This window comes from Haliotis rufescens, unplaced genomic scaffold (assembly GCF_023055435.1).
Source record: "Haliotis rufescens isolate VD_foot unplaced genomic scaffold, xgHalRufe1.0.p SCAF_15, whole genome shotgun sequence".
Taxonomy (NCBI): domain Eukaryota; kingdom Metazoa; phylum Mollusca; class Gastropoda; order Lepetellida; family Haliotidae; genus Haliotis; species Haliotis rufescens.
In genome coordinates this window covers 31,354,519-31,378,184 of record NW_025963835.1, presented here as the reverse complement: position 1 = coordinate 31,378,184, position 23,666 = coordinate 31,354,519, and the positions used below count along the sequence as shown (strand labels likewise).

Sequence of the window (23,666 nt, the reverse complement as noted above, 5' to 3'; positions counted from 1 at the left end):
TCATGACCTCATGAAGATGTGTTGTAAGAACACTTGTCCTGAAAATCCAGCTCCGCTTATCAGCAATACCTCCAGGGTTCTGCCCTCCTATACAGGAAACACGCTGAACATGTTAGGTAAAACTGATATGAACAGTCAGTACCACACAACCAGGAACTGAAATCATCCATTCTCATTGTGGATGAGAGTACGCCTTGTTTGCTCGGAAGAGATAGGATAAATCTCCTGAAGTGAGTGAGTGAGTGAGTATGGTTTTACGCCGCTTTTAGCAATATTCCAGCAATATCACGGCGGGGGACACCAGAAATAGGCTTCACACATTGTACCCATGTCGGGAATCGAACCCGGGTCTTCGGCGTGACGAGCCAACGCTTTAACCAATAGGCTACCCGACCGCCCCTAAATCTCCTGAAACTTGATTTGACAAAACATATGCCACAGCATAGATCCGCCATTACAGACCATCCCAGTCTTCCCAAGGTCACAAGATATCCCAAATATGTCAAACCGACCTGCCTGTCATAAGGGACATGTGCGCTCTTCCACGTGTCACAAGTGACAAATGTTATTAAACACCTGATATTTTCAAGGATGCTATCGATGAGATCGAAGGTCCTTTCCGTAAAATTAACTAGGATTCTGACGCCATGCCGAAATCCTTCAAGCCACGTCATGTTACATACACAATGAAACAGAACATGGAAGCTGAAATAGACTATGGTATCATTAAATCTGTCCGGTTTCAGAGTAACACGCCCAACGTGTCTGTACTTAAGGGCGACGATTTGTGGTGACTATAAAGAGATTATAAATCAAGTCTCAAAATTAGATCCATATCCAATTCAGAAGATTGACGATCTGTACGCAGAGTTATCCTGTGGTAAAACGTTACCAAGACCGATCTTGCAAGCACCTATCTACATTTTCCGTTGGAGTGAGTGAGTGAGTGAGTGAGTATGGTTTTACGCCGCTTTTTAGCAATATTCCAGCAATATCACGGCGGGGGACACCAGAAATGGGCTTCACATATTGTACCAATGGCGTGAATCGAACCCGGGTCTTCGGCGTGACGAGCGTACGCTTTAACCACTAGGCTACCCAACCGCCCCTTTTTCCGTTGGAGAAGAAAACCCTGGGAGTACATTTCAATCAACACACACCGTGGATTGTTTCGATATAAAAGATTGTTTTTCGGCATATCATCCTCACCATCTCTTTTTCAAAGATACGATGACAACTTACTGCAGGGATTACAAATGTCGGGAGGTTGTCAAGATGATATCATCATCTCAGGATTGGATGATCCAGATAATGTACAACATGTTGATACAATATTCAGAAAGTTATCTGACGCTGAGATCCGAGTGTAGAAAGAAAAGGGTGTCCTCCAGGCTACAGAGGTCACATACCTTGGCCACACGACTATAGCAGGAGGTTGGTTGGTTGGTTGGTTGTTTAACGCCGCACTCAGTAATATTCCAGCTATATGACGGCGGTCTGTAAATAATCGAGTCTGGACCAGACAATCCACTGATTTATATTATGAGGATCGATCCACGCAATTGGGATCGATGACATGCATCAACCAAGTCAGCGAGCCTGACCACCCGATCCCGTTAGTCACCTATTACGGCAAGCATGGGTTGCTGAAGACCTATTCTACCCCGGAATCTTCACGGGTCTGATACAGAAGGATTACACCCAGGGGCTGACAAAGTAGATACTATATCAAAAGCACCTGTGTCGACAAACGTGTCAGAATTGAAATCATATCAAGGGCTTCTCAATTACTGTGGGAAGATTCTCCCGAGCATCTCCACTGTTTTGGCTCCATTGCATCAACTCAGTTGTACAGTTGCTACATTTATTATAGTGTTAGTTGTATAGTTGCTACATTTATTATAGTGTTAGTTGTATAGTTGCTACATTTATTATAGTGTTAGTTGTACAGTTGCAACATTTATTATAGTGTCAGTTGTACAGTTGCTACATTTATTATAGTGTTAGTTGTATAGTTGCTACAGCTATTATAGTGTTAGTTGTACAGTTGCTACGGTTATTATAGTGTTAGTTGTACAGTTGCTACAGTTATTATAGTGTTAGTTGTATTGTTGCTACAGTTATTATAGTGTTAGTTGTATAGTTGCTACAGCTATTATATTGTTAGTTGTATAGTTGCTACAGTTATTATAGTGTTAGTTGTACAGTTGCTACAGCTATTATAGTGTTAGTTGTACAGTTGCTACAGTTATTATAGTGTTAGTTGTATAGTTGCTACAGCTATTATAGTGTTAGTTGTACAGTTGCTGCGTAAGGATGCGAATGAAAGTTTCTTTGTTTGTTTGTTGTTTAACGCCACACTCAGCAATATTCCAGCTATATGACCGCGGTCTGTAAATAATCGAGTGTGGAACAGACAATCCAGTGATTGACATCATGAGCATCAATCCACGCAATGGAAATCGATGACATGCATCAACCAAGTCAGTGAACCAGACCACCCGATCCCGTTAATCGCCTCTTACGACAAGTATAGTCGCCTTCTAGGGCAAGCATGTGTTACTGAAGAACTATTCTACCCCGGATCTTCACGGGTCGCGAATGGAAGTGGAGTAGTTACCAAGAACATTCTTTCAAAGAGTCCAATAGATTCTTGAACTCATCACAAATCGTAGTGCAATACGACGCTAACAAGGACCTGATGCATGTCAATACGGTTCAAGGTTCTCGTTCTTGTGTTCAAGGCACAGCATGGTCTTGCTCCAAGCTACCTGGAGGATCTCATCATACAATACTAGCCAACAAGAACCCTACGATCTTGTGATCAATCGTTGCCTGAAGTGCCACCATCAAGAACAATCTCCCACGGGGATCGCTGCTTTGCAAGGGCTGGTCCTCCTCTTTGGAACGCCCTGCCCAAAGAACTCAGAATGCTCAGTGAACTTAACAGTTTCAAAAAACTTCTGAAGACACACTTGTTCAGCAAAATATATACGGCCATACCAACTGTGCGAGCTTCAAGGGCGCTTTTGAGCAGTCAGTCTGGAAACTAGCGCTGTATAAATACCAAGTTAATAATAAAAGTTAATAATAATACGGCCTCAGGGCTGGCCTGTCGCATCAGATGCCTGGCGGAAGTTAAAGACCCATATCTTTCTCGTCTAGATCCCTAAATCAAGCAGAACGTAATTACGCTCAGATTGAGAATCAGTAGGCTGAACATTAACGTCTAGCTCCACTGGATAAAAATTGCCGTCTAATGCTGTACACTATATCCAAGAGGCTCAACATTAACGTCTAATACTGTGCTCTATATCCAAGAAACTCAACTTTAACGTCCAATGCTGTACTCTATATCCAAGAAACTCAACTTTAACGTCCAATGCTGTACGTTATGTCCAAGAAACTCAACTTTAACGTCCAATACTGTGCGTTATATCCAAGAGGCTCAACATTAACGTCCAAAACTGTACGTTATGTCCAAGAGGTTCAACATTAACGTCCAATGCTGTACGTTATATCCAAGAAACTCAACTTTATCGTCCAATACTGTGCGTTATATCCAAGAGGCTCAACATTAACGTCCAATACTGTACGTTATATCCAAGAGGTTCAACATTAACGTCCAATACTGTACGTTATGTCCAAGAGGTTCAACATTAACGTCCAATACTGTACGTTATGTCCAAGAGGCTCAACATTAACGTCCAATACTGTACGTTATATCCAAGAGGTTCAAAATTAACGTCTAATACTGTACGCTATATCCACGAGATTCAACATTAACGTCTAATGCTGTACACTATATCCAAGAGGCTCAAAATTAACGTCTAATACTGTACTCTATATCCAAGAGGCTCAACATTAACGTCTTATTCTGTACTCTATATCCAAGAGGCTCAAAATTAACGTCTAATACTGTACTCTTTATCCAAGAAACTCAACTTTAACGTCCAATACTGTACGTTATATTCAAGAGGCTCAACATTAACGTCTTACGATGTACGGGAGCTGCAAGAGGCTGCACATTAACGTCGAATTGCCATGCAATGCCAGCCACGGATTATCTCCAGACGTCATATCTCTGTACACTGTCGTCTACAGAGAAGTCGATTACTGTGACCTACGCAACCTACTCCAGGGTTATCGGGACATTTAAACTAGAGTTCCGCAGCTGCACAACTAGACAGGCGACACAGCCCGACACCAGCATGCCGTCCTTCGTCCTTCTGCTAGCAGCCTCCTGTCTGGCCCTGGTGAGTTCTGTTTGTGGTACATAGTGTTTGCATGAAGGTAATAATTGTAAATTTGCACTTGCGTCGCAATTACCTGTGTCCTTTAGAGAAGTGTCCTTTCTGCTTACCAAAACCTATCCCAGATACCCTCTGATCCTCTTCCTTATTTCCTGATTTGTCAGCAACATAATTTGTGTTGCGCTTTAATTTCACCAAAGTGTTATACATCTGAGACCTGCAGCCCTTTTAGCCCTTACCTCCCAAATCAAGCTTGCACAGTGAATTATCTGAAATGCTAGAAAAATGTGATAAACTTACTTACTCTGTATTCCTATATTGTTATTCGACTCATGTCCCGACTGAAGCGTTAAACTCCAATATATGTATAATAACCATTCCGGTTGCGCGCACATAAGAAGCGCCGTGAAGATCTGGGTCTTGGTCTTCACCAACCCATGCTTGCCGTAAGAGGCGACTATGCTTGCCGTAAAAGGCGACTATGCTTGCCATAAGAGGCGACTATGCTTGCCGTAAGAGGCCAGGCGACTATGCTTGTCTTAAGAGGCGACTATGCTTGTCTTAAGAGGCGACTATGCTTGCCGTAAGAGGCGCGTTGCTAGATCGGGTGGTGAGCCTTGACTTGGTTGAAGCCTGTCATCGTATCCCAATTGCATGGATCGATGCTCATGGTGTCAATCATTGGATGTTCCGGTCCAGACTCGATTATTTACAGACCGCCGTCATATAGATGGAATATTGCTGAGTGCGGTGTTAAACAACAAACAAACAAACAAACACAATGCCATGTACTAACTCATTCCGCTGACCCTAGCAGGTTTACAGAGTCCCACACCAGTATAGGTGTACGCCAAGGGGGAATCGGATTCAAACATGGTAAGGGGGGGTAGCCTAGTGGTTAAAGTGTTCGCTTGTCACGCCGAATCCGGGTTCGATTCCCCACACGGGTACAATGTGTGAAGCCAATTTCTGGTCTCCCCCGCCGTGATACTGCTGGAATATTGCTTGCTTAAAGCGGCACAACACAATACTCACCGACTCACCCAAACATGGTAAACTGAATAATGAGTTCAATTAGTTCAATGTTGCTAGCGTTGTCAACTATTGGTCTGTCACTTCTAACTGCACAACGTGTGGTCAGAGCGACAATGGCACAACATTTGTCTCTACTCTTTATGTTGGAAGCTGCCAGTCCAAATTCCATTTTTTTATGTAGTTCATTTTGATACTGAGACGTCAGTTTTCGTTCATGTATAAATACACATCCAACAATATTGCCCGTATGAGCCTGTACTATGGGATGTACAGGGCGTTAGACAAAAGGGTAGTTACAGTTTTTGTTCGAATTCCACTGTTTCTTTAATGTCTTGTGGTAATCTAGGCGTATGTTTGCAGGTGTATGGTCAGGACACCACGTCCTGCAGTACGGCCACCGAGTGTCCATCCTACATGTGCTGCCAGCAGGTCAAATCCTGGCCCCAGGGACAGATTGGCAAGAGAGCCCTAGGGGAGTGCAGGCCCATAAAGACACAGGGACAGAGTAGGTTGAATGGGGGTGAGGGTTCCCAGAGAGCCCAGGGTAGTGCAGGCCCATAAGGACACAGGGACAGAGTAGGTTGAATGGGGGTGAGGGTTCCCAGAGAGCCCAGGGTAGTGGGGCTGGGTAAAGATGGCGAGAGGGTTATTTACCCATTTGTTTGTACACTCATCTGCGATGTAGATTAACTGTCTTGTATGTGGTATATACCGTGGTATATACGAGCTATATGTGGTATATACTGTGCTATATTATGTGTTATGTACGAGCTTTATGTGGTATATGCTGTTCTATATATTGTGTTATGTACGAGCTATTTGTGGTATATACTATGCTATATATTGTGCTATATACGAGCTATATGTGGTATATGCTGTGCTATATATTGTGTTATGTACGAGCTATATGAGGTTTATACCGGCTATATATTGTGCTTTATCATTTAATGGGTAGGTTTCTCGGCAGGATAAAGTCAACGGATAAAAACCATATCTCTAGGATTAGACCTTTTAGATAGCATTGGTAACTGCAGCTGTCTTGACTCACAATGGTAACACTGCTGCCCTCTCAGACAGTACACGATTTACGTCAGCAGATTGTTCCGCCATGTTAAGACCATAAATACGCAATAATCGTGATTCAAAGATTGTTTCTTCCATATGGACATATACACTGGATATATGACATGTTAAAGTTGCGTCATACATTCAAATCTTGGACTGAAAATGTTCACACATGTTCAAATGTTTGACTAGTCATTTTCTTTGATACAGTTAGACTTTGGGTCATGCTCAAATACTTTAACAAGACTAAATGGGCGAAAGGGGGTAATTTACCAACCTTTAGCAAGTCTGTGACCAAAGATGATTTCTTTGCCGTACGTCAGTACTGTATGTATCCACACAAAAAACTTGTATAAAAGAGTTCTTCATGTTCAACGATCGTCGGGTAATAGATTTTCGGACATTATATATTTTCGGACGGCCATGGTTATCGCGATTACCCGCGCTATAACAAGGGGTGTGGCGTCACACAAGCATTGTAATTACTCAGATGATGACCTGTTTTAAGATAAGGTCGTCTTTTATAAGTGAGTGAGATGAAATTACAAATGTTTCTTAGTGGTCCGAAAACCCATAACACGGGGATACTTGTACTTTCGTTTTCACATATTTTAGCCTAACGTGTACATTAAGTGATGCTACAAATCCAACACGTGTGTTGAAAAGATTAGTTCTCTTTCGTAACGTGTTGTCCTCAGGACTGTGTATCTCTACCCGGAGTGCGAAAGTTCGTTGGTTCGATCCCCTGGCTGAAGGTACTTGTTATTGCCCTGCCTGGCGCTCGGCATTAAGCTGACAAAACAAGGACTTGTCGGCTTGAAGTCAGTATGTTAGGGTAGGGTATCTATGTTGAGCTAACACTACAAAACCGGTATAAGTCTCACCTGTGACGTCATCCCCATCACTCCCTACTGTGACGTCGTCCCAATCACTCACCTACAGTGATGTCATCCATCACTCACCTACTGTGTCGTCATCCCATAACTCACCTACTGTGACGTCATCCCTATCACTCCCTACTGTGACGTCATCATTATCACGCCACGCCCCCCCTGCTGTGACGTCATCCCATCACTCACCTACTGTGACGTCATCCCTGTCACTCCCTACTGTTACGTCATAATTATCACGCCACGCCCCCCTGCTGTGACGTCATCCCCATCACTCACCTACTGTGACGTCATCCCTGTCACTCCCTACTGTTACGTCATAATTATCACGCCACGCCCCCCCCCCCCCCCCCCCCCCCCCTGCTGTGACGTCATCCCCATCACTCACCTACTGTGACGTCATCTCCAGGTTGCTGGGTGAAGAACAAGCCTCTTGACGGCACGCGGCCCCTGCAGGTTATGGACGAGTGTCCGTGTGAGTCGGGACTCAGATGTGTCGGCATCGGCGCCACCGTCGTGCCATATGGAGAAGCAGGTAAATGTACCCTCGTAGGGATTATTCCTGAGTACTAGTAGCAGAAACAGCAGCACGGCTGTAGTCGTAGTAATAGTAGCAGTAACAGTAGCAGTAATTATAGTAGCAGTAGCAGCGATAGTAGTAGTAGTAGTAGTAGAAGTAGTAGTAGTAGTAGTAGTAGTAGTTTGTTTGTTTGTTTGTTTGTTGTTTAACGTGGCACTCAGCATTCTTCCAACTATATGACGGCGTTCAACAAATAATCGAATCTGGACCAGACAATCCAGTGATTGACATGATGAGCATCGATCCACGCAATTGAGATACGATGACATGAATCAACCCAGCCTGACCACCCGATCCCGTTAGCCGCCTCTTTCGACAAACATATCGCCTTTTACGGCAAACATGCGTTTCTGAAGAACTAAGAAGTGGTTGTAGTAGCAGTAGTAGTAGTAGCAGTAGTAGTAGTAGTAGCAGTAGCGTTACCGGCAGCAGAAATAGTAGTAGTATTGACGCCTTTATGATGATATAAGAGCGCAATGTTTTATACAGCGCGGGGTGGAACTGCGCATTCCGACCAAGGTATGAGGCTGACAAAGGAAGAATTACAATAGAACAATAACACACTACACATGATGAACTATCGTAAGTTTGACATACATTTCATCTGTTGTAGGCAACTGCGCGATGTGAGGATCACAACGTTGTCATAACCGGCATTACGTGGGACGATCGTTTAATAAAGATCATAATATATTCTTGGCTTACTTTTTTACGCAAGCGAGGATACAGTTATTTAAGAAAAGAAGGACTGTATTTTGTGATGCAAAAGCAGTTATACTTGTATTTGTATGTTTGAAAACAGCCCAGGTCTTACACTGGCTATTCTCAGGCTCTAACGTTATATATTTACACTTAGTATTCCTGATCTTCCGAATAAATGTCATATATGATCTCCCGTGGAACATCCAGGTGTATTAATGTTATATCTGAACTCACGTGGAACATCCAGGTGTATAAATGTTATATCTGATCCCACGTGGAAAATCCAGGTGTAATAAGGTTATATCTGATTTCACGTGGAACATCCATGTGCATAAATGTTATATCGGATTTGACATGGAACATCCATGTGTATAAATGTTATACCTGAACTCACGTGGAACAACCAGGTGTATTTATGTTATATCTGATCTCACGTGGAACATCTTACCTTACACGTGAATGTAGGATTCTGACTGGCTGAGACCCATTCTATTATATTTGAATGTACTAAACTGTAAGGTACATTACCCCCGCTCGAATTGTCAGTTGGCATTACATTTGCAACATACCGACCGCATTGTGTATCAACATTTAATTATGTAAGACGACATTCCCCTACAGATATTTCCCTATCCCCTACAGATATTTTCCTATTTCCTACAGATATTTCCCTATTTCCTACAGATGTCCCTATCCCCTACAGATATGTCCCTATCCCCTACAGATATGTCCCTATCCCCTACAGATATGTCCCTATCCCCTACAGCTATTTCCCTATTTCCTACAGATGTCCATATCCCCTACAGATATGTCCCTATCCCCTACAGATATGTCCCTATCCCCTACAGATATTGCCCTATTTCCTACAGATATTTTAAGAATTAAATAGATCTAAGGGGCCAAATTAAAACATTGTCTACTGTCGTCTGCTATTTTTCGATGAATGTGTAAAATGAAAGAAGTGGATAAATGTCTAACCGGGGTATTTTTACAGATTCAGCCCAAAGCACGCATGCATAAGACACACTGGAACATAATTAAGTGTCCGGTGGGATAGATTCGTGGTCCGCCACTCCCTCCAGACCACCACTTCAGTTCATCCGTTGAGGGTGTTCTCGCTGTCTCGACCATTTAAAACCCGCAAAACATGCACAAAACTGTGTGAGATCTATGAACAATTCTCGAGATCTAGCGTTCTCGCATTTTTAGTTTCAAATGTCGAGATCTCAGGATTATAATTTACAGTAGTCTACATCTGACCAACCATATCTCGAATTTCGTGGAATATACACCAATCAGCATTACAATACACACATTCAATGGGATGCATATAAATAGGTTATATATGTTATATAGGTTACATAAGATAGCTACGTTATAAATCGCAAAGAACAATGAACACCGAAGCGTGGTTTATTTCGCGATAAAACATTGTTCCATCATGACGTCATTTCTGGAGATTTAAAAAATGCGCTCGCAACTTGATGACATCATATATTGGACGACGTTATTTTTGAGAAGGAAGTGTCGAGTGAGTTGTCTCCCATAGATGTAGCTGGGCTACGCAGAGAGAACGCAGTGGCCGAACGATCGCATCCAAAAGTGGCAGCGATATCAATGACAATCGGTATTAGGAGAAAAGGTACAGATAATTGACATGAGGATTGTAAGATGCGGGAAATACCGAACTTAACCCACCTGTTCGTAAAATGGACTTGTCCGACCTTTCTACTCGCGGATTCTATTCAGGGAGTCATCATTATTAAAATTTGAGTAAATATGTTTGACGTTTGTACATTTGAGAATAAACAACTCCCACACGTCGTTTATTTCTTATATTGGGTGGTGTGTTAGCTTGAAGGTGAAAGTGTTTGTTCGTCATGACCAAGTCCGGGTTTCCTTCCCACATGTATATGTGTGAAATGTGTGCCCCCTGCTATTGCTAAACACAACGTGTCAGGTTGGTGGAGGTAAACCAGAGTGGCGCAGCCTACTGGGCCCCTCATGTTACCTGTATATTGAAATGTCAAGTAAAAGAACACATAACGTATACTCTCATTCATATATATATTCCAATTTATTTTAAAAAGTCTTCTTGGTGATGACAACTTGGGAGTTTCTGTTAGGTGCAAATGCCTGGAACACAACAATGACGCTGTAACAATACCAGGTTACGTTGCTGACAGTGTAACACAGGTAATATATGACCTACTTTTGCAAGGTGGAGGCACGGGTGGCCAAGTCGTCTAAGGCTCCGCGATTCGCTGTGAAGGGATGCGTCCCTTGGGCACGCCAGAAACCTATGATTGTGGGTTCGCATCCCGGTTCGCCCCGATTATGTTTCTAGGTTTGTCAGCACCCGTGCTCGTGGGTTTCACCGAAGTGGTAAACGTTGGAGACCGGCATCACTTCGAGTTTTCCATCCACATTAAGCTGACACGCCGCAATATGACTTGAATAATGTTAAAAGCGGCGTTAATTCCAACTCCCTCACTCACTCACTCACTCACTCACTATTACAAGGTTAAGGAATCTGTGTGACAATAGGTGGGCACAGTGAGGACCAATGGCGGTCAAGCATTTAGCTCGTTCGGTTATCACATAAATCACGACTATGTGACACCCGTTATAGGTGTCTTTCCTTGATTCCTTCAAGGTAACTGATTATTCAAGTGATGTCACTCGATGGGACAGGAATGGTTGGATGAATAGGGGCGTGGCAGGAGGTGGCCGGTCGTGACAATGTGACTGAATGTGATATGTGCCCGGGGGTGACAGGGTGTGTCGGGATGGGATTGGGTGTGGCAGGACATGGCAGATAGGACGTGACAAGAATTACAGGAATGTACAAGGCATCAAATAATGTATTGGCCTACGCATTAACCAAGGCATTAACTAAGGCATTCACAAATGCATTAACTAAGGCATTAACTAAGTCATTAGCCAAGACATTAACCAAGGCATTAACTAAAGTCATTAGCCAAGACATTAACTAAGTCAACAGCCAAGGTATTAACCAAGGCATTAACCAAGCCACCATCCAAGGCATTAACCAAGGCATTAACCAAGCCATCATCCAAGGCATTAACCAAGGCATTAACCAAGGCATTAACCAAGGCACCAGCTAAGGCATTGACCAAGGCATTAACCAAGCCATCATCCAAGGCATTAACCAAGGCATTAACCAAGGCACCAGCTAAGGCATTAACCAAGGCACCAGCTAAGGCATTAACCAAGGCACCAGCTAAGGCATTAACCAAGGCATTAACCAAGCCATCATCCAAGGCATTAACCAAGGCATTAACCAAGGCATTAACCAAGCCATCATCCAAGGCATTAACCAAGGCATTAACTAAAGTCATTAGCCAAGACATTAACTAAGTCAACAGCCAAGGCATTAACCAAGCCATCATCCAAGGCATTAACCAAGGCATTAACCAAGGCACCAGCTAAGGCATTAACCAAGGCTTTAACCAAGCCATCATCCAAGGCATTAACCAAGGCATTAACCAAGGCACCAACTAAGGCATTAACCAAGGCACCAGCTAAGGCATTAACCAAGGCATTAACCAAGGCATTAACCAAGCCATCATCCAATGCATTAACCAAGGCATTAACCAAGACATTAACCAAGGCACCAGCTAAGGCATTAACCAAGGCATTAACCAAGCCATCATCCAAGGCATTAACCAAGGCATTAACTAAGGCATTAACCAAGGCATTAACCAAGGCACCAGCTAAGGCATTAACCAAGGCATTAACCAAGCCATCATCCAAGGCATTAACCAAGGCATTAACCAAGGCATTAACCAAGGCACCAGCTAAGGCATTAACCAAGGCATTAACCAAGCCATCATCCAAGGCACCAACTAAAGCATTAACCAAGGCACCAGCTAAGGCATTAACCAAGGCATTAACCAATGCAACAGCCAAGGCATTACCAATTATTGCAAGTCCATGATACCCACCTAGCGTCTTGTCGGCGTCGTCAATAAGTGTGCAGTTGTACTTAACGTTACAGGGGCAACTCTTCACGAGTCCATCAGGGCGGGGGTTGTTACTGCTGTTGAAGTGGTCAGCTCGGCAGTCTGCACAGAACACGTCAATTAATGTACACAAGATCATTCCAGGTATCTTCAGCAGACAATGGACAGGATCAGACCAGAACCTTTCCCCATTCAATTTCACAGGGAGCTTATGGAGACCTGAGACAGTCATGTTCGGTTGATGAGTACAATGAATCAATTATGCATTTCCATTAAAGGGCAAGTCTGGCGTTTCGTTTCCCCCTTTATGGTATACCTGAAGTTCGTCCGACATCAATTCACTCTACTTGGAGGTTTACCTGAGTCGTAGTGTCCCAGCTTGTCACACACCCCGAGGTACACACCCTGGTCATCCCCCCTCCGCCCGAACCCCGGCCCCTGCACCCAGTCCGCGCAGCACTCGTCGTCGGCGCAGTCGTCCCCGTCGTTGCACCTGCGAGGTAACGCCGCCCTATCAGACGCCGACCTCATACACACACCTGGAGTAAGTGAGTCTGTGGTCAGTATCATATATACCTGGATGTCACAGCATGTGAAGGGAGTAAGAAGCGTGACAATCCGTCACTTTAAACCTTGCATCTAAGGATCATTCACATCTAACCGTCAGACGATTTTCAGGAAAGTTCAGGGAAGTCGTTTTTTCCATCAATCGTTAAGAAATCGACAAAAGCCTTAATTTGCATAACAAGACCTATAAATGGTATGATGACTTAACATTGGAAGATTATATATTATGTTTGAGACTCAGATGCATCTATGTCCTACTTCTGAGATCCGACGTTTCAGTGAAACATCTCCCAGGTGGCGCTACTCCTCGTCTCCCGAAACGTCCGTCCGACTCGGTCACGTGTACACAACATTCATCATCCGGGCATCCCGTGGAGGAAAAGCACCACTTTTGACTTCCCGGAGGATATGGTCGCTGCAGCAACTGCAAGATGATCGGACAATACCACTAAATACTTTCCCCACGTAACATGTTTTCGAGCCCATAAACAGCACGTAACCATGCGTTTAATGACGTAATCAAGGTAGGCACTTCAAAGCTCACCGAAGACGTCAAAGTGTTAGCCACTTGTCACTGAAGTTATGTTACGAATTAAGCAATACGAGGTAAGATATACAATACAGTCGTGCCCCGCTTATACGGACTTCAGATATCCGAAACCTCGGTTCCCGGACGATTTTCATTCAAAACGAAATAATTACTATATAAATTGACCCGTATATACGGAAATTCAGTTTCCGGAACCGGACGGTCATTTTCATACACATAACACTGAAATGCACACAAAATTGTCTCACTAATCCGGACAATACACTTCCGCTGGTGGTAATCCTTCCGCTGGTGGTAATCCTTTGATTCGTGAGAAGTCAATTAACCAAGTGACACTGAGTTACGTTTGAGACGATCTTGTTATACACGTATAATGAAAAGTTACTTTTTCACAAGTGCAGCGATGATGTGTCGGCTGCTGTTTGTACACATCCTGTCTGTAATGTCATGTGACTGATCATCTATTTTTAACTCGACTGTCATGGAGGGGCTCGAAACGGTGACGGTAACAACATGGCGCCTGATTGGTTCGTCTCGTCCGGTCTTGCTTGGCGAAACGTTATCATGTTAAATTTGACACGATGTAAACAGTTGTAAACAGATATAAATGTTCTCAAGGGTACATGTAAGACCTAATTTTAGAGTATTGTGATTGTCATTAGACACGTAATGGGAAATGCTTCTTTTGGGCTCAAAAACACAGTACACGAGGATACACTGTGTCCTGACCCGCCGTGATATTGCTTGAATATTGCTAAAAGCGGCGTAAAACCTCACTCACTCACTCACTCACATTGTGTCCTGAACACACTCAGGTAATCGAATCCTAGAGCAATGCTCCGGTTTGCATGGACTCGGGTACCCAAGCTCACCTAGCGTGACTCCTTCGTTAAGCTTTCGGGGTCATCCCTGCCACTGGTGTGCAAACGGCCATTACAAAAATATATAGTGGCATTTTTAGATGTATGTATCTATGTTTTTTGGGGGAATGCCGTTATACTGAATTGAGAAAAAATGTACGACTCATTTACCATGTACCAGATGAATTTACGTTTGTTCATTGGGTCGATTTTGTAGGCCAACGAAAGCGTTTGGGGAGCTTTGATTGATGACAGTGATGGATCGAGAGCTCCGCGAATGGGCTGTGAGGAGCTTAAAGAATGCCAGATCAGGGGAGGTAACTCGCAACATCACTTCTCTAACGCGTGTTCAGACATTGACGAGGAGCAGTTCATTTTGACTGAAATGATGGTGAGACAAAAAGACCAAAATGTCGATTGTGTAACAAGTCGTGTTACTGTAGAAAACGGGTACTCGTGTCGGGGTCTCCCCTTCATAGTAACACACTATTGGACCCCTCCACAAGATAGGAAACAGTGTGTGTATAATCAGTGTGTTAAACGCTTTACACTGACGTGGAAGAGATTAATCAGGGCTTCAGTACTGCCCCACACTGAAAGGCACGTGGTATCTCTTTAGGCAAGTGACTTTCTTCGAAATGTGCCTCTGTTCACCCAGCAGCGAACGGGTACCTGGTAGGATATGATGGTAGTGTGACTGTTAACCTTTTAGCGCCTCACAGGCAGCTTTGGTTGTTAACTCCCCAGGGAGATGAGAATGAAAATCGTTGAGTGAGTGAGTTGGATTTCACGCCGCCTTTTGCAGTATTGCAGCAGGGGACAACAGAAATGGGATTCACACATTGTACCAATGGAGATTCGAGTTCTGGAGAGCGAACGCTTCAAGTACTTGGCTACCCCAACGCTACGGTCAATTTTACATCTACGATTGAACAGCTCATTATGTAAAAGAAATTACATGAAGTTACATCACGTGAAGCTGACACGCCGTAAGATGACTCTAATACTGTTCAAAGAGACCAAACTGACACAGTCGTGTATAATAACCCAACATTCTTACCTGGGCTGTCTTAAACAGGAATATCGCAAGTAAAATCTTAAACATTGTGTCGTGGTGTCCTGTAGGGCGAAGATAAAAGATAGAAGGCTCGCCTGAGGTCTTATCTGGCACAGTCGTCACACTTCTCACCCTACACACGCCGCAGTATAGCGTGACAGGCAATCATAGATTGACCATTATGTTCTCAGTGTTAATCTGACCGCCTCCGTGGTCTAGTGGTAGAGCGTCCGCCCGGAGAGCGGAAGGTCCGGGGCATCATGGCGTACATGTATGGTCAATACTAACCCTGGGCATCATGGCGTACATGTATGGTCAATACTAACCCGGGCCATCATGGCGTACATGTATGGTCAATACTAACACGGGGCATCATGGCGTACATGTATGGTCAATACTATCACAGGGCATCATGGCGTACATGTATGGTCAATACTATCACGGGGCATCACGGCGTACATGTGTGGTCAATACTAACACGGGGCATCATGGCGTACATGTATGGTCAATACTATCCCGGGGCATCATGGCGTACTTAACAAATTAACAATAATATACTATGTGCAGTTTGTTAATTATCGATTGCGCGCCTTTGTTTTCAGCCGTATACCTGGGTCAGAATATGGAGTCTCGAATACTGTAGGGCCAGAACCTTATTTCAGAGTTGCACAGCCAAAAGCTTCGTTAAGGAAGAGTTTTTACATGAAATGTTTTAGGGGCATGGTAAGGTAGATATCGGGTGCGGTTTCTGTGCACGTAGTTGCATATTGAATTGTATTAAGTTTATGTATATACCAATGCACCCCTTCCCTTCAAAATACACTAGGGGCGGTCAGGTAGCCTAGTGGTTAAAGCGTTCGCTCGTCACGCGGAAGACCCGGGTTCGATTCCCGACATGGGTACAATGTGTGAAGCCCATTTCTGGTGCCCCCCGCCGTGAAATTGCTGGAATATTGCTAAAAGCGGCGTAAAACTTCACTCACTCACTCAAATTACACTAATAATAATCTACATAACGACCAAATGACAGTTTAACCTTTAAACGCTGGAGTTCTCACGGCCTTAATTATAGGTTATTGTTTTCATAGATTAGTTTTTGATTTGATTTAATCTTAGATAGGCAATAATGACCAGCCACAAAGGGTAACACTGACCAATCCCAGATAAGATACCTGATATAGCTGGGGACATATAGACAACCTGAGACTAGCTCTCCTCTGTGCTGTGGTAGGTGTGTTGCAGATTCTTTTTTTAACTGTTTAAATCAGGTATTTAAAACCATTCTAAACCCGGAACCTCATTTCCAAACAACAATGTTAGGACTGTCTGTACATGTACAAGGGTCTTTCATCAGTAACAATGATTTCCTTGACCCTGAATAGGACAGCGACACGTCTTGGCCCACATGGTCGGCAGAATGTGTTCAATTAGCAAAACCTTAGGTTAGAAATATATATGTGTTGGTATAAACGGGAATTATGTTTGGACTGATTTTTCTTTGGATATGTAAGCAGGAAAAACGTACCGTGAATATATTTATCTTGTTCATGGTTAGTTATCCATACCTATTTATTTGATCATATCAGAACAAACTTACATCGGACCATTTCTAATAATTTTCATACAATCTTTCAAAGTTTGCAGTAGGTATGAAATTTGACATTTCGAGTTGTCCAAAAACGATTTTTTAAATACCTCCTGCATTGTACATTTGGTACAGTGTCAATGGAGGCAGTACCGTCACAAATCAGGGGTTACCTGTAGTGATGCCGCCATACACATCGTGTACAATTGCCTTCTATCAGATGGAGTGTCGGTAGATGGTACATACTACATTTCAGGTAAAATTACCACACATATGGTAGATATTAACGTATATGTACTCAGGAGTGGCAAAAATCGTGTATCTGACCATTCATACTTTGGGTTGGGCTGTGCCTTATATTTTCTTATTTGATCGCGAGATGAATGATTTTGCATGTGCGTAAAACCCACAGGGTATTCCGGGCATATATTGCCCCTGTGCTTGTGGAGCTGACTCAAAAATCTCATGTTGGTTGGTTGGTTGTTTAACGCCGCACTCAGTAATATTCCAGCTCTATGACGGCGGTCTGTTAATAATCGAGTCTGGACCAGACAATCCAGTGATTAATATCATGAGCACCGATCCACGCAATTGGGATCTATGACATGCATCAACCAAGTCAGCGAGCCTGACCACCCGATCCCGTTAGTCGCCTTTTACGACAAGCATAGTCACCTTCTACGGCAAGCATGGGTTGCTGAAGACCTATTCTACCCCGGAATCTTCACGGGTCGATAAACTCATGTGGTTCTTTTGGCGTATTGTGAGTCACTTTATCCCATGCTGTCAATCACTGGTTGGGCTGTTCCAGGGACAACATTCTCTTACTAGCGTTTTCATGTCAGTGCCAATAGGTTAGCTAAGTCAAGTAGGATATTTCGTGTCAAACAAATGTGTGGACATCACGCTGTGTACAGTATCTCTCCCCCAGCTGACTGTGTGGGTGGAGGGTGTCCCCACGGGGTGTCACACTGGGGCTACGTGTGGGGACAGGCAGTGTTGTGTGGACGTCAACACCGTCTCCAGTCGTCGTGATGCTGCTGCTGCTCCCGGTGTATGTGTCGACATGGGAGGTGTCAGCGCAAGTAGGTGTCTCAGACTTTGGGTAAACGATAATGGATAATGAGTGAGTGAGTATTGTTTTACGCCTCTTTTAGCAATATTCCAGCAATATCAAGGCGGGGGAAAGAAGGGTGACCTTAAAAGAATACTTCACTACAAATTTAATGACCAATGTGTATCATATATAAAAATACACATACTATTTGTATTATATATTTGTATTACAATTCCTATCTATAATCACAGGAGTCCGTATCTAAAAATAGACGCCCTCGTGCATATTCATTACCATGTGGAGATGGTCATGAATATGCATGAGGGCGTCTATTTTTAGATACGGACTCCCGTGCTATAATATATATACAAAGTACACAATTCATTGAGATCAGTTTAGTAAGTTAGCCATGTGAGGATCCACTATCTGCATCACTCGTAGTTCAAACACAATGTTACCAGATGGTTACAGATTGAAGAAATCGAAGTTGAACATGCCCATAAATAATTTCGTGACGAAAGATGACGACCTGTTTCACATAAGCACATACTTTTGCCGCGCCTTATTCTTGCGACCAATTAAAGCCATCTACTGTCATGAAACATGTGTAAAGCAGCCAGGCTCTAGTCAACAAGACAAACACATGTCTCTGAACGATTCACCTTGTCAAAAAGTTGAATGACAACTGTTACGTGTCGATTCCCAGATTGAAACAATATATTAACCCAGAAATCTGTGCGTAAAAGAACTTAGTGCGAAACCAACAACCAACCAACAAATGGTGTACAGTCAACAAATGTATTACAATAATTATCTAGGTTTACAAATCAATGCAAATTACTGCACAAGTACAATGGCAGTACACAGTAGTGTGATTCTACAATATTCAACGGCAATGTATAATATAATGGCTGTGGTTAGTTGGTGTCAGATACAAAATTACAGTGGTGATAGGAAAAGTCAGTGATAATAAAAAATATATTCACCCAGCGGCGACAGTGGTCAAGCTTCCGAGATTGGCTATAGCTGTATAGGTAATCAGAGATGATGAGTGATCCTCATATGAAAGCTGACCCCGAAGCGATGAAATGTGTGAGATATCTAAACACGCTTTTGTCCCACTATATATGTAGTCCTACTATCTACTGGAAATCTCTACATAGTGCCCTCACCAGTCAAGCGGCACTAGAACATTACAGAATATCCTGCGTGAGTCCACGATATACCGGACATTTACACGTCACACTAGCATCTACATATAGTAACTTCCTGACGACTGCGTTCATTAAATTAGTCTGATACCGCCAGCTCCCATTGTATTATGTACCATGACAACCATTTCGTCGGAAACAGTGTTCTGATGCCTGTAAAACCAAACCGAGTGAACTTTGTTTTGTTTGTTATTTAACTCCTTACTCAGCAATATTACAGCTATATGAAGGTGGTCTGTAAATAATCGAGTCAAGTGATTGACATCATGAGCATCGATCTACGCAATTGGGATACGATTGGGATACTAAGTCAGCGAGGCTGATCACCCGGTCCCGTTAGTCGCCTCTTACGAGACGATATAGCGGACATTTACACGTCACACTAGAATCTACATATAGTAACTTCCTGACGACCTGCTTACATTAAATAGTACTACATTCCTGACGACCAAACACAATGCAACGAGCGTCTACCGAATCTCAACAGAAACAATGTAACACAGTTACACTCACTGTTCAACTATAAATTACATTGCCATAGAACACAAAACTGTTCCACAAAATCAATACTCGCAGATTACAAGAACTGGTTACAACAACATCCATTCTTTGAATAGTCATGCCACATTAATCCAACAAATATCCAAAACAATTTCATGAACTATTCCATCCAATACATTGTACACCGTAACATTCCACCTTGATTTGTTCCTGAAACTCCCAGTCGTCAGCGTCTCACCATTTCTTCTGGTGGCGTCAGCACAGTCTTTCATGGTTATGTTGCTCTCTAATACATACGGGGCGGTCGGGTAGCCTAGTGGTTAAAGCGTTCGCTCGTCACGCCGAAGACCCGGGTTCCATTCCCGACATGGGTACAATGTGTGAAGCCCATTTCTGGTGTTCCCCGCCGTGATATTGCTGGAATATTGCTAAAACCGACCTAAAGCCATACTCACTCTAATACTTACCAATTAATCTTGTTAATCAGTTCCAGTCGATTTTCATCGACAGTGACAGTGACATTCGTCACCACTCGCCCCTTTCCGTAACCTGCAAGAAGACTCGTCCCCCTATCGATGAATGTTATGTGCAAAAAAACGACAAACCAATCAGAATGCTTGTATGATTTTAAGTTCTTCATCAAAGAACCTTCCGAAATAATTTTTTATTTTTACATATGTCCTGCATCTAGAATTATACCCAAGACACAGTTAAGTGTGTTCAATCACACTGTATAATTCCGCACGTCCCGTTGTGCTTTAAATTGCATCTGAAATTATATATATAATATATGGGGAAATATATGTAAACCATTACGCAACGAGTTGACAATTGTTTCAGGTAAACCCGTTTGCGCTAAGACGGAACCCGGTCGCAAAAATGGCCATGAGAGGGGTACGAGTCGCTATTCGGCTTGTCCCGGAATAACACGAGTTGGTCGTGAATGTGACAGTGACACCGACTAAAACGTATTGTTGTGACCTATATATCAATCCGCGTGACGTTCCACAAGTGGGATGCTGAAAACGTAAACATGTTACAATACACCCCCAATATACAACAGAAAGAATCGTTATCGATGCAATTGTCGTCATACAGTTTCAAAAATGATACATCACATCGTTATGGAATAGTTCCTGGTATTCATGTCTTGGTGAATGGATTTTCCCAAAGGAATTTATAGGTTTGTTGTTTTGCTTCGCATTTCAAAGGAATAATGTACCGTAAGAGTTCAACAAATTCGGTGTATTTGTTTCTAAATGGGAAAAACTTTAAGGTGGAAAATAAATGATACATACAACTCACCACTCTTTTTTAATATGGGAAATATCAATCTCGTCTCGTTAATCGGAATGTTCCAGGCGATGGCGAGGCAATTACTGATTATCTAAGACTAGGCTGATATTTTATTTAAAAACACTCGTGATGAAACCTTTATATTCAGAGTGCCACACAGCGGCCGGCTACGCCTGGCACAAGCCACAAGGACTGGTCAAGTTGTGTCCGTGCAGGACGGGCCTCATTTGTGGACCGGTCAACAGTTACGACGAGTTTGGTCAGAAAGGTACGGATTGACCTAATTCAAAAGTATTGATTGAACTTAGCCAAGATCTACGCAGGATTACAATCATTCAGAATGTGTCCATATCCAGCACGTTCTGTTAGGTCCGCGTGAAATTCGAGGGCCTCAGTGCTCCGTGCTGTACTAAGTAGGGCAGTTGGGCAGGTAACAGTGGGGATGCTCTTCAAATGGTGATACACAGCACAGAAATGTACGGGGTCGGTCTGACTTAGTTTGACTTCCGATAGACCACATGTTACAATAATAAGGCTCACTTGACCTGTTAATAGTGTGGATAGGGATGTTGGTTATCACGTCGTTTCTAATTCTGCTCTTTAATGATCCTACTTATTCTGGGAACAACATTTAAATTTAAATATATGTTCAATATGCTCTTCTGTTGAAGGTTACTGCTCCTTCGGAGAGGCACTAAATATAAGTTCAATATGCTCTTCTGTTGAAGGTTACTGCTCCTTCGGAGAGTCACTAAATATAAGTTCAATATGCTCTTCTGTTGAAGGCTACTGCTCCTTCGGAGAAGCACAAAATATAAGTTCAATATGCTCTTCTGTTGAAGGCTACTGCTCCTTCGGAGAAGCACAAAATATAAGTTCAATATGCTCTTCTGTTGAAGGTTACTGCTCCTTCGGAGAGGCACTAAATATAAGTTCAATATGCTCTTCTGTTGAAGGTTACTGCTCCTTCGGAGAGTCACTTAATATAAGTTCAATATGCTCTTCTGTTGAAGGTTACTGCTCCTTCGGAGAGTCACTAAATATAAGTTCAATATGCTCTTCTGTTGAAGGTTACTGCTCCTTCGGAGAGGCACTAAATATAAGTTCAATATGCTCTTCTGTTGAAGGTTACTGTTCCTTCGGAGAGTCACTAAATATAAGTTCAATATGCTCTTCTGTTGAAGGTTACTGCTCCTTCGGAGAGGCACTTAATATAAGTTCAATATGCTCTTCTGTTGAAGGTTACTGCTCCTTCGGAGAGGCACTAAATATAAGTTCAATATGCTCTTCTGTTGAAGGTTACTGCTCCTTCGGAGAGTCACTAAATATAAGTTCAATATGCTCTTCTGTTGAAGGCTACTGCTCCTTCGGAGAAGCACAAAATATAAGTTCAATATGCTCTTCTGTTGAAGGTTACTGTTCCTTCGGAGAGTCACTTAATATAAGTTCAATATGCTCTTCTGTTGAAGGCTACTCCTCCTTCGGCTAGGCACTAAATATAATTTCAATATGCTCTTCTGTTGAAGGTTACTGCTCCTTCGGAGAAGCACTAAATATAAGTTCAATATGCTCTCCTGTTGAAGGTTACTGCTCCTTCGGAGAGGCACTAAATATAAGTTCAATATGCTCTTCTGTTGAAGGTTACTGCTCCTTCGGCTAGGCACTAAATATAAGTTCAATATGCTCTTCTGTTGCAGGTTACTGCTCCTTCGGAGAGGCACTAAATATAAGTTCAATATGCTCTTCTGTTGAAGGTTACTGCTCCTTCGGAGAGGCACTAAATATAAGTTCAATATGCTCTTCTGTTGAAGGTTACTGTTCCTTCGGAGAGTCACTAAATATAAGTTCAATATGCTCTTCTGTTGAAGGTTACTCCTCCTTCGGCTAGGCACTAAATATAATTTCAATATGCTCTTCTGTTGAAGGTTACTGCTCCTTCGGAGAGGCACTAAATATAAGTTCAATATGCTCTTCTGTTGAAGGTTACTGTTCCTTTGGCTAGGCACCTGCAGCAAGACCCAACGTCAACATGGCGTAGCTCCGGCTTTCATTCGTCAACATTTTGGATTCAGTGTAATAAATACTCTTGGAATGCCTTGGTTTGTTGACTTCAACCAACACGTTAAGCGGACGGAGTAGGTATTATGTGTACGTGCACTCGACAACACTCAACAGACGTGTCTGAGTAACACACATAACCTATAATCTTCAAAGGTGAAGTCGTAATGTTTGTTTGTTTGTTTGTTGTTTTACACCGCACTCAGCAATATTCCAGCTATATGACGGCGGTCTGTTAATAATCGAGTCTGGACCAGACAATCCAGTGATTGAAATCATAAGCACCGAACCACGCAATTGGGATACGATGACATGCATCAACCAAGTCAGTGAGCCTGACCACCCGATCCCGTTAGTCGCCTTTTACGACATGCATAGTCTCCTTTTATGGCAAGCATGGGTTGCTGAAGACC

The 23,666-nt window shown here is 42.9% G+C and overlaps 2 protein-coding genes and 1 long non-coding RNA gene across 5 annotated transcripts; 2 read left to right on the top strand and 1 right to left on the bottom strand.

Moving 5' to 3' along the window:
- The first annotated feature begins 4,034 nt into the window (after nucleotides 1–4,034).
- LOC124131931 lies at nucleotides 4,035–8,516 on the top strand. The gene is made up of 4 exons (XM_046495464.2): nucleotides 4,035–4,256; nucleotides 5,649–5,793; nucleotides 7,653–7,778; nucleotides 8,437–8,516. The coding sequence occupies exons 1-4, from the start codon at nucleotides 4,050–4,052 to the stop codon at nucleotides 8,451–8,453; spliced, it is 495 nt and encodes a 164-aa protein (XP_046351420.1). The 5' UTR covers nucleotides 4,035–4,049; the 3' UTR covers nucleotides 8,454–8,516.
- Nucleotides 8,517–10,578: 2,062 nt separating this feature from the next.
- LOC124132092 lies at nucleotides 10,579–15,686 on the bottom strand. Its single transcript, XM_046495724.2, has 5 exons — nucleotides 15,549–15,686; nucleotides 13,337–13,502; nucleotides 12,871–13,050; nucleotides 12,494–12,613; nucleotides 10,579–10,661 (listed from the first exon to the last, which is right to left on the bottom strand). Exons 1-5 carry the CDS (start codon nucleotides 15,591–15,593, stop codon nucleotides 10,648–10,650), a joined length of 525 nt encoding a protein of 174 aa, XP_046351680.2. The 5' UTR covers nucleotides 15,594–15,686; the 3' UTR covers nucleotides 10,579–10,647.
- Nucleotides 15,687–16,692: 1,006 nt separating this feature from the next.
- LOC124132091 lies at nucleotides 16,693–23,290 on the top strand. 3 transcript variants are annotated; one of them, XR_007220983.1, is made up of 4 exons: nucleotides 16,693–16,772; nucleotides 18,062–18,215; nucleotides 21,344–21,463; nucleotides 23,178–23,290. It is a non-coding gene; the product is annotated as an uncharacterized LOC124132091 (long non-coding RNA). The 3 variants fall into 3 exon arrangements; XR_007220982.1 differs by lacking the exon at nucleotides 23,178–23,290 and adding an exon at nucleotides 22,836–22,863; XR_007220984.1 differs by lacking the exon at nucleotides 23,178–23,290 and adding an exon at nucleotides 21,867–21,882.
- Nucleotides 23,291–23,666: the final 376 nt, after the last annotated feature.